The following is a 20,000-nucleotide window of genomic DNA, read 5'->3' as shown; positions in this document are numbered from 1 at the left end:
GCCACTAAAACAGCTGACTGTGTCTGTATGAGTGTGGAAAACATTTACATATAACAGGGGTGTCAAACTCATTTTCTTCCGGGGTCACATTCAGCCCAATTTAATCTGAAGTGGGCTGAACCCATAAAATAATAGCATGATAGCCAGTAAATAATGACAACTCCAAATTGTTTTAGCGTAAAAAATGATATTCAGGCATGCCAATATTTATGTTTACAAACTATCCAAACAAAAAGGTGTGTGTGAATAACCTGAAAAATGAAATTTGTTAAGCAAAAAAAAGTACAATTTTATCAATATTATGCTTCAACTTATCATTTATATGCATTTCAGATCAGATCTAGAAAGGCACAAAACTTTAAGTAACAGGAAGAATATTGTTAAAATTGTGCTTAATTTTCTTTAGACAGTTCAGGTTATTCACATTTTATTGTTACAGGATAGATTGTAAATGTAAATATTTTCATAATTTAATGTTTTCTGCACTAAATCAAAGAGAAAAAAATTGGTGTTGTCATTATTTATAGGTTATTATGATATTAGTTTTGAGTTTGATGCCCTAACTTGCACTTTACCAATTCATCCCCCGGGCCAGATTGGACCCTTTGGTGGGCCGGTTTTGGCCCCCGGGCCGCATGTTTGACATCTGTGACGTATAAGGTGGCGTGTGTTCTATTTGTAGTAAATACTGACAGTTCCAACAGTTCTTATCGTGTGTGTGGTCGAAGAAAAGCAGTTGTTTCCTTTATGTCCTTGAGGCTCCATGCTTGTCATGTCACATGATGGGGTAGCTGGCCAGGTTAGCTATGCCGCACAGGTTGCCACGGTTACGTGCCATCAAGATGTAGCCCTGGTTTCCCCAGCTCTCACTCCAGCTGTCAAGAAAAAAAACAGAGATGACAGAGACAGAGCGACATTATTGGTTTTGAGCTTTGCCACGGGCCAAAAAACATCTGAGCTCATCAGTTTGTCATCAACACGTATGACAGAACACATCAAACGGACGCCGAGCACAAACAAACAGCCCGCCGTGTCATTTTGGTGCTCGGATGAGCCACCTGGTGACGCTCAGATGGGTGAGGAGCGAGGTTATTATCATTAATGAAAACTTTCTAAATGCTTAGTTTTAGTTTAGTTTTAGTATCAATTTTAGTTTTTTCATATCTTTTCTCTTCTTTGCCGTCGTATTCAAATAAATCGCAGACATGACTGCTGATTTCTCCCAACTTTAGTCTCAAGGTTATTACTGTTAATGAAAACTAACGAAATGACGAAAACTAGAATTGAAAAAAACATTTTCGTTAACTGAAAAAAATAAAAACTATAATTAAAAGAAAAAAAACATAACTAACTGAAACTGTATTGTGTGTTTACAAAACTAACTAAAAAATATAAAAATTATGGATAAAATTCCCTTCGTTTTCATCTTTGTCAATGTCGGATTGATACGCAATTGATTTATTTCACTCTTGCAATTTTAGCTAGCGTCACCATACAACACTTTTTGGTCCGTCACTTGTGTTCACTTGTGGTTTCCAGTCGTCCCCACTCTACCTGGAAACATGGAGACTAAAGTTGGGAGAAAGCAGCAGAGTCCTGTCTGGGATTTATTTGAACTAATGACATTGTACCCGTGGTGCCATTGTGCGTGAAAAGTGCCTATACAATATTGTAAATGCAGCCTTCATATTGTAGCATCGTCTGCTAGCAGTAGAAATTTCATGAACGGCAGCATAACCACTTCCGAAAATGGAGTACGGCAGCAGGGATGAAGAATTCAAAGTAGAGAGAGGCTAAAATCCCCCAGCACACCTCACAACATTTGAATACGGACATAAAATTGTGCCTAGTAGATAGTTAGGTAGTGTTTCTATTCATTTGGCGAGTTTGGCAGCGATGGGGCCTGTGAAGGCTGAGGACAATCCGTACAAACGCCCTCCTGTGCTGCAACATCGATTGGACGGACACAAAACGTGCATTTTATGGTAGGATATGACGACGAAGAAGATAAAAGATATGACAAAACTAAAATTAATACTAAAACTAAGCATTTACAAAAAAAAGAAAACTAATAAAAACTAGCAAACCTGCTCTGAAAATGAATTAAACTAACTGAATTAGAGAAAAAAAAGTCAAAACTAAATGAAACTAAACTAGAATGAAAAATCCAAAACTATTAGAACCTTGGTAAGGAGTCCCACCTGTTCTTAACGATCCAGTACTTCTTCCCTTTGACAGTCACTCCGTAGCCCACCGCCAGCACGGCGTGATTGATGTCGTCAGGGTTACAGCTGGGATCGTAGTAAACACCTGAGGACAGGACAGAGGCAAGAGGGAGGAGTCAGTGTGGGCGGAGCCTGAGCCCAGAGCCTCCAACGCACAGAGGGTACACACCCATCTGGAGCGGTAAACCAGCGGACCAGAGGTTCACATTCATGTGCATGAAACCCAGCACCTTCTGGAACACTGTCAAAGTCAACAGTGAAAGTGTTTGGAAGTTTCAGCTCTAGTCCTGCTCTCACCACTCAAACAAAGCCATCGTCAACACAGTTTCAAATGTTTCCCATCGTTTGGCTGAAAAATCCTGTATTTTTTCTTTTCTTTTTTTTTTTTTTTTTACGGCTATAAGGTGCATATAGCATATTTTTGATGCTTTTTAAAACTTTTCGTTGTATTTTCCTCCTCTGAACCACTGGAAGCTCGCATCCTGGTGGCAGCCATCTTGGATGTTTTGCACTTTCTTATTGGACCAGCAGGTTACATGTGACTACATGTGACTACATGTGACTACATGTGACTACATGTGACTCAAACCGCAGCACGCATGACAACAATAGCATTACGCCAGTACAGTAAGTAGTACCGACTTCAAACACTGATTTTATCAAATCTGCAGGATTGCAAACAGAGAACTTTTGACATTTAGCTCAGGAACAATAAATCTTTGTAACTGAGTAAAAAGATTGTAGTGCCCCATATGTCGGAACGGGATGAAACGATATGGTGTTCACCTTACGGCCCATCACACAAGAAGAAGAAGGAGGTAAACATCTGGACATGGTTTAACATCCTCTATTCTGCACCTTCATTTCCTTCTCTGGTCCTTATTATTTTTTCTATTTCTGCTTGAACACTATGGGCCTGGTTTACTAAAGGTTTGCACTAGGGATGCACCGATACCGATACCAGTATCAGGCATCGGCTCCGATACTCAGTGTGTGTACTCGTATTCATACTTGTAAAAGTAATCTGATACAACTGCACCGATACCACTTACGGCCGTGTGACATTCCCAGTTCAGTGCAGCAGGTATGAGGAGGAGGAATAATGTGTGTGGAGTAGAGATGTAAAGATGTGAAAATTTCATATCATGGTTCTCATTATTATCACGTTATTATTGAAACTGTGCTCAAAATGTTCAACAAGTACTAATACACACACTGAAATTATTTAGCTAAGTTGTATTTAAAAAAAAACAATTAAAAAAAATAAATAAAATAATTGGCACAATGTCCCTTCTGTGTCAGAAACATTCAAATATTAACCCTTAGTGGTCTGAGTCTATTTTGTCTGTTTTTCAGTCCTTTTGATCTTACATTTATATACTATAGAAACAAATGTTTACTATACCCATGTTTGGGATCTGTTTTTTCAGCACAACTTCATCTATATCATCTGCCTATTAGTTTTTTTCACTTTAACCTACTATAAAAACATAAAAGGACAGAAAACACACACAAAAAAAATATAAAATTAAATTTGAAAAATGTATATAATTTATTGCATAAATAACACACAGATACTTAATGAACCTTTTCAAAGACTTTAAAAGTGAATATTGGTTCCAAATATTAGGTATATAAAATTAAAATTATAATAAATTAAAACTATACTCAAATATTTGACATAAAAGCAGATCTTTACATAGGCGTTTTCTCCAGAAAAGTGCAGTAATCAAAAACAGTTATCATGAGAATTAGAATTTAAATGGTAATACTAACCGTTGGCAATTTTACCGCGGTTTATTGTTATACCGGTAATCGTTACATCCCTAGTGGGGAGTGTGAAGAGTGTGGAGATTCAACCAAATAAATGACGGTGATAAAAGTAACGCTGACTGCAGGTAAAGTTCCAGACACAGACGGATACAGACGCAGCGTTCTGTCCGTCCTCTGCGTACATTCCATCCATTTTCCAGGCGCTGGCGGATGAGTACCCAGACGGAGAATACCAGCGGGAGTACGGAGCGGTGCACAAGTGAAAACCAAACTTCTGGCTCATTTCTCTTTTCTCTTCCTGCTGAAGCTAAACTTTTAAACCTTACCAGAGAAAACACTGCGTTATTAGTATCACATTAGTGTTCCCTCTGTCGTCTCCATGTTTGTTATTACTGACTTTCTTCTTCTCAAAAAACTTTCCTCTTCTTCGTGGTATTTGTCCAGTATGGTTAATTCAGGGTGACGTTCCCTGGTGCATTAATTGTCAAACGCTCATTCCAACACATTAAATGTCAGTAGCAGCACTTTGTTCCAGTCAGACTAATGACAACGACAATAAAGCACATTTACTAATTATTAAGGACTCGTATCGGTACTCGGTATCGGCAAGTACTCAAATGTAAGTACTTGTACTCATATTCGGTCTGGTAAAAAGTGGTATTGGTGCATCCCTAGTTTGCGCGTGTAAAAACATGTAAAAACTTCTATTTCACTGATAAGCACATACAACAGAAGTGACAGACAGTATCTGAGCAGTGGAGCAGCTCATGGAAACATTCCATCTGTTGGAAACGGAGCTGAAGTCCAGCAGACACTGAGGAAAACAACCTGGGGTCCTACAGGTAATACTGGAGTGAATGAAGACTGTAGAAGGAGTCAGAACTGGACCACAGAGTCAGAACTGGACCACAGAGTCCGAACTGGACCACAGAGTCCGAACCGGACCACAGAGTCAGAACTGGACCACAGAGTCAGAACTGGACCACAGAGTCCGAACCGGACCACAGAGTCAGAACTGGACCACAGAGTCAGAACTGGACCACAGAGTCCGAACCGGACCACAGAGTCCGAACTGGACCACAGAGTCCGAACCGGACCACAGAGTCAGAACTGGACCACAGAGTCAGAACTGGACCACAGAGTCCGAACTGGACCACAGAGTCAGAACCGGACCACAGAGTCAGAACTGGACCACAGAGTCCGAACTGGACCACAGAGTCCAAACCGGACCACAGAGTCCGAACTGGGCATGTCTGAGCAAATACCTTTTTGGTAGAACTGGAAGGACGGCAGTGTGGCATCGATGCCAACAGACACTGGACCCACTTTGTAGAGCGCCACCGCCAGGGCACGCTCGTTCCCCACAGGGACCTCCTTATAGCCTTTACACTGGGCCGCCATCCCAGAGGAGTTATACCGACAGGGCTGGTCCTGAGGAGAACAGCAGTCCAGTTAGACAACACAAAAAACACACAAAAGGAATAAATATTACAGAAAATGTAGAAAATGATGCTTTAAAAAAAACATTTTGTCATATTCTATGCTGTGAAAATAAGTCCATTAATTACGACTAACAATAATAATAATAATAATAATAATAATAACGATGATGATGATGATAATGATATTAATAATAGTAATGATAATAATAATCATCATCATCATCATCATCATCATAATGTTGTGAAATCCAGTCAGAGCCTGTTTAATCAGTACAGAAGTTTCAGTCTTTCATAACTCAGCACTAGTTCTTCCTCTTCACAGAGGTAAATGACTCACTAGGAAATTATGTTGTTTTCAGTCAAATAATTAGAAATAATTCCATGTGACTGTTTCTGCTGACTCATCCTTTAGATGATTCCTGGTACAGTTTCAGTTACACAGACATATGCTTCGTTCAGATGGGGCTTTGCTGTTTTTTTCTGTAAATGGTGGGGTTGGTTTGTTTGTTCAGGAGGAACTGAGCTCTGCTGTGGTTTCATTCTGTGTCCTAGTCTTTATGGTAAACACACACACACACACACACACACACACACACACACACACACACACACACACACACACACACACACACTTTGTGGAAGTAGATGTCATTCACTCCAGAATGACAGGAACAAAAAAGTGCTGACCATCCCTGAAGCACACGCACACACACACACACACTGTTAGTATTCAGTATTATGGCTATTATTAATAAAAAAATATTAACACAGACCAAGGTTCTAATAGTTTTGGATTTTTCATTATAGTTTAGTTTTATTTAGTTTTGACTTTTTTTTTCTCTAATTCAGTTAGTTTTAATTCGTTTTGAGAGCAGGTTTGTTAGTTTTTATTAGTTTTAATTTTTTTTCTAAATGCTTAGTTTTAGTTTAGTTTTATTTATTTATTTATTTTTTATATATCTTTTCTCTTCTTCTCCGTCATATTCAAATAAATCCCAGACAGGACTCTGCTGCTTTATCCCACAAGTGAACACAAGTGACGAACCATCAAATGTCGTATGGTGCGGCTAGCTAAAATTGCTAGAAGGGAATAAATCAATTTCGTATCAATCCGACATTGACAAAGATGAAAACAAAGGGAATTTTATCTATAATTTTTTATCCGTTTTAGTTAGTTTTGTAAACACACAATACAGTTTCAGTTAGTTATGGTTTTTTTCTTTTAATTACAGTTACCTCCACCAAGGAGGTTCTGTTTTTGTCAGTGTTGGTTTGTCTGTCTGTCTGTGTGCAAGATAACTCAAAAAGTTATGGACGGATTTGGATGAAAATTTAAGGAAATGTTGATACTGGCACAAGGAAGAAATTATTACATTTTGGTGGTGAATGGGTGGTGGTGGTGGTGGGGGGCACTGATCTGCCTTGGTGGAGGTCTGCGCTCTACGAGTGCTTTTCTAGTTTTTATTTATTTCTGTCAATGAAAATGTTTTTTCAATTCTAGTTTTCGTCATTTCGTTAGTTTTCGTTAACGATAATAACCTTGACACACACACACACACACACACACACACACACACACACACACACACACACACACACACACACACACACACACACTCTACTTTTCCTTTCCTGTCATTATGGAGTGAATGACATCCACTTCCCCACAGTGTGTGTGTGTGTGTGTGTGTGTGTTTACCACACAGACGTGAACACAGACTGAAACCACAGTGCAGCTCAGTTCCTCCTGCAGCACTCAGAGGGTCACACTCAACTAAACCAACAGGGGGTCCAACATACGGTCCACGGGCCAAAACCGGCCCACCACAGGATCCAGTAAAGGCCCTGGGATGAATGTGTGAAATGCAAAACTGACACTGGACATATTAACAGAGTGTTCACATCAGTTTAGTTCAGGGGTCACACACAGGATCTGAATGGGATTTACAATGGGTCGGACCAGAAAAATCATATTAATAATGACAACTGTGACTTTTTTTTGGTCTGTGTTTTCATGTAAAACTAGTAAAATTACATGAAAGTTTTTAGATTTACAGACTATCCTATCACAAAAAAATGGAATAACCTGAACAAATATGAACAACCTGGAATGTCTTAATACACTGTCAAAAAAAAAAAAAAAGGTATTATTCCGGCAGCAGGGGTGCCGAAAAATACTGTTAAATAACAGAAAATAACCGTCTCATAAAAATACGGTAATTTTCCATAATTTAAATACAGTTTCTTGCCTTAACTTTAAATGAGATTTTGCTTCTTTTTTTTTTTATTTTTTAATGTTTAATAAAGAATATTTTCATGTATTAAAACAATCAAATTACCTATATATATATATATATATATATATATATATATATATATATATATATATATATATATATATATATATATATATATATATTCATATATATAAAATAATTTTCAATGAGACTCAGTTGTCCAATCCACTGATAAAAACTGTATTTGGACAGTTTATCAGTGCTTATACATGTTATACATTCACAAAAATACATTTATTCAACATTTTTGTTGTGAAACCTCCTGTAATTACACAAGATATTTGTCAATTAACAAACAAGTCTTGTTAAACTGACAGAACAAATACTTCTGTTACCGTTAATTGTCAGTAATTTTATCTTATTTTATTACTTTTTTACAGTATTAAACTTTAAATTAACAGTTTAATCTCATGAAAAAAAAATTTGCAAAATCACGATACATTTGCAAATGTATTTTAACTGTATTTTTCTGTGAAAAAAGAAAAAAAATTCTTTTAAAATATGGAAATTTTATGGATATTCACAGTTACAGTTTTTTCATGTTATTTTACATTTGACATGTCAAATCACAATCTGTTTTTGTCATTTCATTGATATTTTCCTGTATCTTAAAAATACAGGAAAAATCTGTAAAATAAACAGTGAAAATTCTGTTAAATTACAGATTTTTTTTTACAGTGTAGCGCGTCTACCTCCTGTTTCATATTCTTTGTTTGATTCGCTGTCCTGTTTGTTTGTCCTGTTTGTTTTCAGACTCTTTTCAGACTAAACTGTCTCATGTTTCCTGTTTATTTGACTGTTGTTTGTTTTCATATCCAGCTCATTCTGTAAAGCCCTGGGAGGCAACCTTGTTGTGATATAGGGCTGTACAAATAAAACTGAACTGAACTGAATTGAATTGAATGTGGTGTTTCTGTAGATCACAGGTGTCAAACGTGGCCCGGGCGCTAAATCCGGCCCTCCAAAGGGTCCAGTCTGGCCCCTGGGATGAATGTGTGAAATGCAGAAATTACACTGAAGATATTAATGATCAAGGACGTGAAAATTATTTTAGGTCAGCTCAATCTCAAGTGGGTCAGAACCAGTCAAATACTATCATAATAACCTATAAATAATGAAAACTACCAGTTTTTTCTCTTTGTTGTAGTGTAAAAAAAAAAAAAAAAGTAAAATTACACAAAAATGTTTACATTTACAAACTGTCCTTGTGCAAAAAATGTAAATTACCTGAAATTTCTTAAGAGAAGTCTGTGGAATTGTACTAATATTCTGCCTGTTACTAAATGTTGTGTGTATATGTGGATCCACTGTGATCTGTAAGTTGTGACTCACATGTATAAATGATAAACCAGCGTAACATTGTAAAAATTGCACTGATTTTTCTGAAGACTTTTCAAGTTCATATTTGTTTGTGTTATGTTCAAGTACGGTTCGTATATGTAAACATTTGTAACATTATATGTAAACATTTTCATGACAGAATTTGACTTTTTTTTTTCAGTCAAAAACAGAGAAAAAAACTTTTGACATTATGTATCAGTTCTTATCCTGTCATTTATATTATTTGACTGGCCCGGCCCACTTCAGATCAGATTAGGCTGAATGTGGAACTGAACTGACATGAGTTTGACAGCCCAGCTGTAGAAGGAGGACACGGCACTCCTGAATCAGTGGCCTTTATATGAGATGATAAAAGCCCAGTTTAAGGGACCACAGAGGTCCTAGTAGGACCAGGGGGGGGGGGGGTCCTCACCTGTCCCACATAGGGGTAGGCGTCCTCTGAGTCGATGCCTCCGTTGGTTTGTACGTATCTGAAGGCGTTGGTCATGTATCCGCCTCCGCAGCCGTCGTTCTCTGTGACACAGTCCACCAGGTTCTGAGGACTCAGGTCCAACAGCTGACCGGTCTGTTTGGCCAACTGACCCTCCAGAGCCCCAGCAGAACTGAAGGCCCAACAGGAACCACAGGAGCCCTGCAAGGAACAGCAGCACATATATGTGGAAATGTATACGATCATACATGTGTCAAACTATATGATCCATACATGTGTCAGTATATATGATCCATACATGTGCAAATATATATGATCCATACATGTGTCAATATATATGATGCATACATGTGTCAATACATATGATCCATACATGTGTCAGTATATATGATCCATACATGTGTCAGTATATATGATCCATACATGTGTCAATACATATGATCCATACATGTGTCAATACATATGATTCATACATGTGTCAATATATATGATCCATACATGTGTCAATATATATGATCCATACATGTGTCAATATATATGATCCATACATGTGTCAATATATATGATCCATACATGTGTCAGTATATATGATCCATACATGTGCAAATATATATGATCCATACATGTGTCAATATATATGATCCATACATGTGTCAATATATATGATCCATACATGTGTCAATACATATGATCCATACATGTGTCAAACTATATGATCCATACATGTGTCAGTATATATGATCCATACATGTGTCAATACATATGATTCATACATGTGTCAATATATATGATCCATACATGTGTCAATATATATGATCCATACATGTGTCAATATATATGATCCATACATGTGTCAATATATATGATCCATACATGTGTCAATATATATGATCCATACATGTGTCAGTATATATGATCCATACATGTGCAAATATATATGATCCATACATGTGTCAATATATATGATCCATACATGTGTCAATATATATGATCCATACATGTGTCAGTATATATGATCCATACATGTGCAAATATATATGATCCATACATGTGTCAATATATATGATCCATACATGTGTCAATACATATGATCCATACATGTGTCAATATATATGATCCATACATGTGTCAGTATATATGATCCATACATGTGTCAAACTATATGATCCATACATGTGTCAATACATATGATCCATACATGTGTCAGTATATATGATCCATACATGTGCAAATATATATGATCCATACATGTGTCAATATATATGATCCATACATGTGTCAATACATATGATCCATACATGTGTCAATATATATGATCCATACATGTGTCAGTATATATGATCCATACATGTGTCAGTATATATGATCCATACATGTGCAAATATATATGATCCATACATGTGTAAATATATATGATCCATACATGTGCAAATATATATGATCCATACATGTGTCAATATATATGATCCATACATGTGTCAGTATATATGATCCATACATGTGTCAGTATATATGATCCATACATGTGCAAATACATATGATCCATACATGTGTAAATGTATATGATCCATACATGTGCAAATATACATGATCCATACATGTGTCAACATATATGAGCTATACATGTGTCAGTATATATGATCATACATGTGTAAATATGTATGATCCATACATGTGCAAATATATATGATCCATACATGTGCAAATATATATGATCCATACATGTGTCAATATATATGATCCATACATGTGCAAATATATATGATCCATACATGTGTCAATATATATGATCCATACATGTGCAAATATATATGATCCATACATGTGTCAATATATATGATCATACATGTGTAAATGTATATGATCATACATGTGTAAATGTATATGATCATACATGTGCAAATATATATGATCATACATGTGTAAATGTATATGATCATACATGTGTAAATGTATATGATCATACATGTGTAAATGTACACACATCAGACTGGGTGGACTGAAGGTTAGAGTTACAGAACCCAGTGTGTGGTCTGTCAGTGACATTTAAGGACTTTTCTAGAACATCTACAGCAGATGTTGAACACAACAGAACAGAGGACGAGTCCAAAAACACCATCGGTAACAAATCAGACATGAGACCTGAAGACAGTTCCTGTGAGTGTCCACTGGGGGGCAGACTTTGATAAGATTATTTTAAAGCATCTGTTGTAAAAACTGTCTTTTAAACCTAATGTATCCAGTAAAAGTATTGGATAAACATGAGGAACAACAGCACTACAGGTACTGTTACTGTTTATATAAATAATGCTCAGTTTATCCTGACATGAAGACCTTCCATGGACTGTGTGCTGAATCCTCCTGGACATATGAGACTGGAGTAAAAGGATAAGATAAGAGAAGGTAAGGTAAGGTAAGGTAAGTATGAAGAAAGTATTTACATAGTGTTTGCACATATACCTGATGTGATGTGGGGGTGGGGGTGGGGGTGGGGGGGTCACTGTGTACTGTTATACAGTCTGATGTCTGTGGGAGGAATGAGCTGTTCTTCACTTCTTTTTTGTTTGGATAGTTTATAGATGTAAATATTTTCCTAATTTAATGCTTTTTTTGCATGAAAACAAACAGAACATTTTGGGTTTGATATTATTATTTCTAGGCTTTTTTACTCTTAATTTACCAGTAGTGGCCCCTCAAAAAAAAAAAAGTGGCTTTGACGTCCCTGTTCCATCATCTAACACAGGCTCTCAAACTCATGTTCTTTCAGGTTCCACATTCAGCCCAATTGAATCTCCAGTGGGCTGAACCAGTAAAATAATAACAGAATAACCTATAAATAATTCATTCATTCATTTCCTGAACCCGCTTTATCCTCACTAGGGTCACGGGGGTCTCTTTGACCCTATCCCAGCTACATAGGGGTGAAGGCGGTGTTCACCCTGGACATATCACCAGTTCATCACAGGACTGACATATAGAAACAAACAATCACTGTCACATTCACACCTATGGGCAATTTAGATGAACCAATTAACCTATCAGTGCATGTCTTTGGATGGTGGGAGGAGCCAGAGAACCCCTGCAGACATGGGGAGAACATGCAAACTCCACACAGAAAGGCCCCCCCTTTTTGACTGGTGTTGGAATCGAACCCAGGACCTTGTTGCTGTGAGGCATAAGTGCCTCACAGCATAAAAAATGGGCCGTGCAGCATAAAAAATGACAACTGAAAATAATATTTATATTAAATATATGATAAAAATATATGTAGATATTCTTTATAATTTAATGCGTTTTTTTGCACTAAAATAAAGACAAACATTTTCAGTTGTCCTATAAATAATGACAACTGAACATTTTTGTCTTTGCTTTAGTGCAAAAAAACCCATTAAATTATAAAAATACTTACTTTTATAAACTATCCAAACAAAAAAGATGTGAATAACCTGAAAAAACTGACATTTCTTAAGAAAAATAAGTGCAATTTTTTTACAATATTCTGCCTGAACTTATCATTTCTCCATGTGCATTATGGATCAGATCTACAAACACACTGTTGTTCGTCCATCAGTCTCGATTATGACCTTGACTTCAGTTTTTGTGGGTCCTGGAGTGGCTCGTCAGCCCTATTTTTCCCTGAAGTATCTGCCACAAAGACACTAAACACTGAGGAACAGGAAGAGAATAGTTCAAATTGTGCTGAATTTTCTTTAGACATTTCAGGTTGTTCATATTTGTTCAGGTTATTCACATTTTATTGTTACAGGATAGTTTGTAAATGTAAATATTTTCATCATTTAATGTTATTTTTTGCACTAAAAGAAAGAAAAAAAAAATTGAAGTTGTCATTATTTATAGGCATAGTGTAATATAATTTTTTCACATCAAACCAAGAAGAAAATCTGCAGTCATTCTTTTTTGTGGGTTCTTCTGCTGTTCTTATTTGACTGTAGATCAGATTGGTCTGGAATTTTTGCACTTTGTAAATTCCTCCCAGGGGCCGGACTGGAACCTTTTGGTGGGACACATTTGGCCCCCGGTCTGCATGTTTGACAGCTGTGTTCTAACAGATCGTCTCCTTCTGCTGTTCTCAGACGCTCCAGTTACTGTTTGACTACAGTTAGAATGAGCTCAGTTCACTGTGGGTGTGTTCAGGTCCAGTGCAGATCTGAGGGTTGTGTTGAAGCTGTTGTTTAATGGATGAACAGCACAAACCCAGACACAGTTCAATGAATGTGGTTTATGCATGCATCCACCAGGGGGCGCACACATCCTAAAGATCAGCTCTGTCAAAGTCATGTTCTTTCAGGTTCCACATTCAGCCACATTTGATCTGCAGTGGGCCGGACCAGTAAAATAATAACAGAATAACCTATAAATAAGGACAACTCTAAATTTTTTAGTGCAAAAAATAACATTAAATGATGAAACTATTTCTATCCAAAACAAAAACGATGTGAATAACTGGAAAAAACGGAAGTTTCTGGAGAAAAATAAGTACAATTTTATCAATATTATGCCTCGACTTATCAGGTATACCTGTGTATTACAGATCAGATCTACAAAGGCACAATACATTTAGTAGCAGGCAAAATATTATTAAAATTGCACTTATTTTTCTTTAGACCTTTCAAATTGTTTATATTTGTTCAGGTTTTTCACATGTTATTGTTAAAGGATAGTTTTTTAAATGTAAATATTTTCATAATTTAATGTTTTTTGCTCTAAATCAAAGAGAAAAAAATGGTATTGTCATTATTTTTTTTTTTGACACTTATTTTTATTAGTCATTTTATCCCTTTAAAAAAACAACTGGAAAAAAATGGAAAAAAAAGAAATTTCTGAAGAAAAATAAGTACAATTTTATCAATATTATGCCTCGACTTATCATTTATACCTGTGTATTACAGATCAGATCTACAAAGGCACAAAACTTTTAGTAGCAGGCAAAATATTATTAAAATTGCACTTAATTTTCTTTAGACATTTCCAATTGTTCATATTTGTTCAGGTTTTTCACATTTTATTGTTAAAGGATAGTTTCTTAATGTAAATATTTTCATAATTTTATGTTTTTTGGTCAAAATCAAAGAGAAAAAATTGGTGTTGTCATTTATGTTTTATCATTTATTCATTATTTTTTATTAGTCATTTTATCCCTTAGAAAAACAACTGGAAAAAACTGAGAAAACGTGAAATTTCTGAAGAAAAATAGGTACAATTTGATCAATATTCTACCTCAACTTATGATTTCTACATTTGCATTACAGATCAGATCTACAAAGGCACAAAACAGGCAGAATATTGTTAAAATTGCACTTATTTTTCTTTAGACCTTTCAGGTTGTTCATATTTGTTTAGGTTATTGATGTTTTATTGTTAAAGGATATCAGAATTTAATGTTCTTTGCAATAAATCAAAGAGAAAAAAATGGTGTTGCCATTATTTAGAGGCATATATGTCACATTATTTTTCTCACATTAAACCAAGACGAACATTTGGAGTCATTATTTCTAGGTAATTATGCTGTTATTTTTGAGTTTGAGGCCCTTGACTGTTAATATCTTCAGGGTAATTTTTGCATTTTGCTCTTTGTAAATTCATCTTGTGGGCCAGTTTTTGTCCCCGGGCCGCATGTTTGACACCTGTGCTGCAGATCAGTTCTGTCAAAGCCATTTTAGTTCAGGTTCCACATTCAACCCAATTTGACCTCCATTGGACCGGACCAGTGAAATAATAACACAATAATAAATAAATAATGTCAACTCCAAACTGTCCTTACATGATGAACATGTTTACGTCTACAAACTGTCCTTTAAAACAATGGGAATAACATGAACAAACTGAAAAAATAAGTGTAATTTTAACCATATTCTGTTTCAGTTTTTCATTTCCACATGTTCATTCTAATGTACAGATACAGTGGATCTACAAACACACAACATTTAAGAACAGACAGAATATTGTTGAAAGTACACTGACTTATATTAAGACATTTCAGTTTGTTCATATTTGTTCAGGATGTTTACATTTTTTGTGAAATGATAGTTTGTTTTAGTGTAAATACAGGAAAATTACATGAAAATATTTACATTTACAAAGTGAATAATTTGGAGTTGTCAGTATTTACAGGTTATTATGATAATATTTGTGTGATCTGTTTTGATATTCATATATGTCCTGTCCTAACATACCCTACCCCGTCCTACTCTGTCCTGTCTTTTGTTGACTTGTGTGATCTCTATCTCAGTCGTGTGTTCGGTCACATTCCAGGTCTATTTTTTTCCCAGAGGTCTTCAGGTCTTGACTGTGCTTTTGTTGGACGACCTCAGGACTTAAATCCATCTGAAGCATGAACCTGCTTCTGTCTGCTGTTTTGACACTTTTATTTTCAGATTTTCGGTAACAGGTCTCAGCCTCCTACATATACATTTATATATACACAACCTTTTTTAAATCATGGAATCATGGAATCATGGAATTAGTGTAAAAAAAAAAACTATAAAATTGCATAAAAATGTTTATATTTGCAGACTAGCCTTTTAATAAAAATGTTAATAACCTGAACAAATATGAACAACCTGAAATATCTGAAGAAAAGTCTGTGGATTTGTACTAATATTCTCCCTGTTACTACATGTTTTGTGTATTTGTAGACCCACTGTGATCCGTAAGTTGTGATGCACATGTATAAATGATAAACTAAGGCGTAATATTGTTAAAATTGCACTTCTTTTTTGGAAGACTTTTCAGGTTCATATTTGTTGAAGTTATGTTCGATTACAGTTTGTAGATGTAAACATTTTCATGATGGAATTTTACTGTTTTCACTCAAAAACACTGAGAAAACTTTGCCACTGACATTATTTCTCAGTTCTTATCCTATTATTTATATTATTCTACTGGCCTATGTGGCCCAAAACTTGATGGGTTGGTCCCAGGGCCTAGGCCTATCTGTGGGGAAGATTTGGTCAAAGATGGTTGGAATAGTTTCCCTGTAAAGTTGCTAACAAACAAACAAACAAACAAACAAACAAACAAACTAACAAACAAACTAACAAACTAACAAACAAACAAACTAACAAACAAACAAACAAACAAACTAACAAACAAACAAACAAACAAACAAAGCAAAGGGATCACAATACCTCCTAGCAGAGGTAACCAAAGCCCACCCAGCAGACACACACCTGCCTGTCACTCAAAACACTCACACACTTTACTACAAACTTTAAGAAATAATATTATTTGAACAGGTGAGTATAAACGTTCTTTCCATTAAAGGGGACATTACCTAGGCTTTGCACCTCTTTATTTCTACTGTACATGGGAACATTTGATGGTGGGGGGTCTATGGGGGCTGACCTGCTTTTGGACCCAGTCTCAAATGGACATTAGAGGACCTGTACCTCTGGTCCTGTCCACATGACCTTCCTGTTCAGGTGTCCTCTACTGTCCATACACTGCACCCCCCCCCCCCCCCCCCCCCGTCTGTCTCTCACCTGGTTCTTCACGGGGGTCACCATGCCCTTCTTGCGGTAGTCCACAGATTTGGGAATGTTGTGCACGGTGTCGTCCAGAGCCATGGTGAAGCTGCGCTCAGTGTTCAGAGGAACCTGCAGACCGGTCATCTTCTCAGACACCTCCTCTGACGTCTGGACACAGAGACAGTCAAGGTTAAAGAGGACAAACACAACAGTCCTTTGTGATGAAGATGAGGATTAGAGCTGAGATAGAGCTGAGAAGAAAAAAAAACAAAAGAGCTGAGCTAGACTAGCTAGACTAAGACTGGACACTCATCAGGATACACTCAACTCCTCTGTTCCTCCTCCTGGCTGTCCTCCTCTCTTCTCCTCCTCTCTGCTCCTCCTCTTGTTTGTCCTCCTCCCATCTGTCCTCCTCTCTGCTCCTTCTCCTGTCTGTCCTCCTCTCTGCTCCTCTTCTTCTCTCCTCCTCCATCATCATTCTTCATTTATCTATGCAGATGTGTTAGTGTTTCTTCTACAGTTCCACAGATGGTACAGGTTTACAGTATTGTTTAATGTGACTATAGCAGGACCGGCCTGGATGCGGTCCCATATGGACCACATACGGAGCCCCTCTGAGGGTCTGTCCGGTGGTGGGACTGTCCTGGAGACGCCGCCGTCAGGTTCTAATATTCTGTCCATTTCTTTCACCGTCTCCACTTTCTTTCGCTGACGTTGACCAGGTGGATTTTGTTTCTGAACTGGACCGAACCTCAGGTGGGACAGCCTGAATGTCCGGTTTTGTTTGATGAATATATTTTTGGAGTGATCAGTAGTGAACATGTGTGTGTGTGTGTGTGTGTGTGTGTGTCCTCACCATGTCTCCCAGGTGGTTCATGGCCAGTGTGTAGGAGTGCATGCCCAGCTCCGCCTCCTGGTTGTGGGCTTCAATCATGCGCAGGTTCTTCTCCCAGATGGCCCTGCGGATCCCCTCTTCATCCTGACACCACCAACAGAACGTACAGTATGAGACCAGTGGTTTATCTAGAACACCAGTCAGCCTATGAACAGGTTTAATGATCACAAGTTCTTCAACAGTTTAGATCAGATGGTTTAGGTTTGGGTCTGTAAGGGTTAAAGGTGGAGCTCCAGTCCCTCAGGCTGCTCTCCTTCCTTCCTTCCTTCCTTCCTTCCTTCCTCCCTTCCTTCCTTTCTTCTCTACTTCACTGTTAGCACAAGATACAACACCTGACGGCTAAAGGGAAGTAATTTGAGTAAATAGGGCAAATGTACATTTTAATTAGCAGAGGAAAGAAGTCTGTCTGTATCACAGCCCCATTTAATTAATCAGGCCAATTATAAACCAGTCCAGTTCCACACAACTGTGTCTACTGACAGACAGAACTGACTGCAACACACACACCTGCACTGGGAGAAAAAACTATCTATCTATCTATCTATATCTATCTATCTATCTATCTATCTATCTATCTATCTATCTATCTATCTATCTATCTATCTATCTATCTATCTATCTATCTATCTATCTATCTATCTATCTATCTATCTATCTGAATATGAATATGAATGTGTATGAATGCTTGATGGTGGTGGGAGGGCCGGTTGGAGTGGGAGGGGTCATTTGTCATGGATTGGCAGCCACACCTCCATCAGCCCCGCCCCAGGGTGTAGTTTAACACCACCAGAGAGAGAGGGTGAATGAACGAATGAATGGATGAGTGAATGAATGAATGAATTAACGAATGAGTGAACGAATGAACAAATGAATGAATGAACAAATGAATGAATGAATGAATGAATGAATGAATGGATGAATGAATGATGGATCAATAATGTAAAGTACTCTGGGTGTTGTCAAAACCACTACAGAAATCTAATCCATTATTATTATTATCATTATTATTATTATTATTATTATTATTATTAGGGCTGTGTATTGGCAAAAATCTGGCGATACAATACAATCACAGTACTACAATCATGATACAATATATCACGATATATCATGACACTGTTAAAAAGGCAATTTTTTTTATTTGTTTCTTTTTTTTAAATGATTATTTCCTTGAAGAATTGAATTACACCAGAATCTGCACAAATACTAAACACATTTTTATTTGATCACAACAGGATCTAATGTTCTATCACAAAATGTTCCTGTGTTTCAAACTGAAATTCTGTTTTACAGACATTACAGTTTCAGATCCTGTTCAAATGTTCAGATTCTATTAGTTCAGAACGAACATCAGAACAGTATTTTTGTGCGATACCAACAAAGGAACTAACATTATTGAATAAAGAGTGTTAAATAATAATAAAGAAATAAAAAAAGAACCTCCACAATATCTGCATTTGAATAAATACCTAAAAATATTGATACATTACTTTTTAATATCAATACAGTATTGTGAAATTAAATATTGTGATATATTGCAGAACTGATATTTTCTAACACCCCTAATTATTATTACTATTATTATCATTATTATTATCATTATTATTATTATTATTATTATTATTATTATTAGTATTATTAGTAGTAGTAGTAGTAGTAGTAGTAGTAGTAGTATTATCTTCGACATGAAACATCCTTTTAGTTCACACAAAAATGTTCTTTCCTTCAATATAATTCTTATCTTTTCCATAGGTTGTAGATGTACATGTTTACAATCATGATGTTGATCATATGAGATTAAACAATGAAAAGATCACATTAATTAATTAGTTCATTAATTAATATTTAATTACCACTATGCTACATGGTCCATAAACAGACACACTTAAATGCAGAGTAACAGTGACCTTTAGCCGGAGGTGAGAACTGATGGAAACAGCTGTTCACTGAGCAGGAAGGAAGGAAAAATAGAACAACTAGACTGGGTTTGTCCTTCTGCACAGAGAAGAACTAGAAGGAACCGAGCAGAGGTTTGAGTTTATTCACTGGGTAAAACCTGCTAAAGGTCTAAACAGTTCAGGTTCAGTTCCATATTTAGTCTAATTTGATC

At 36.5% G+C, this 20,000-nt stretch overlaps 1 protein-coding gene across 1 annotated transcript in view; it reads right to left on the bottom strand.

Moving 5' to 3' along the window:
* Window positions 1-528: 528 nt before the first annotated feature.
* Window positions 529-20,000, bottom strand: part of LOC115435571 (cathepsin K-like) — a 27,930-nt gene continuing 8,458 nt past the window's right edge. Inside the window, exons 3-8 of the mRNA XM_030158078.1 lie at window positions 17,852-17,974; window positions 17,011-17,163; window positions 9,491-9,709; window positions 5,264-5,429; window positions 2,202-2,310; window positions 529-875 (exon numbers count right to left, since the gene is read on the bottom strand). Of these exons, the coding sequence (XP_030013938.1) occupies window positions 776-875; window positions 2,202-2,310; window positions 5,264-5,429; window positions 9,491-9,709; window positions 17,011-17,163; window positions 17,852-17,974 (870 nt within the window). The 3' untranslated portion in view covers window positions 529-775. The remainder of the gene's footprint in view (window positions 876-2,201; window positions 2,311-5,263; window positions 5,430-9,490; window positions 9,710-17,010; window positions 17,164-17,851; window positions 17,975-20,000) is intronic.

Source organism: Sphaeramia orbicularis, chromosome 16 (genome assembly GCF_902148855.1).
Source record: "Sphaeramia orbicularis chromosome 16, fSphaOr1.1, whole genome shotgun sequence".
NCBI lineage: Eukaryota > Metazoa > Chordata > Actinopteri > Kurtiformes > Apogonidae > Sphaeramia > Sphaeramia orbicularis.
Note: the sequence above shows the minus strand (reverse complement) of the source record. Positions and strands in the feature narration are given on the sequence as shown.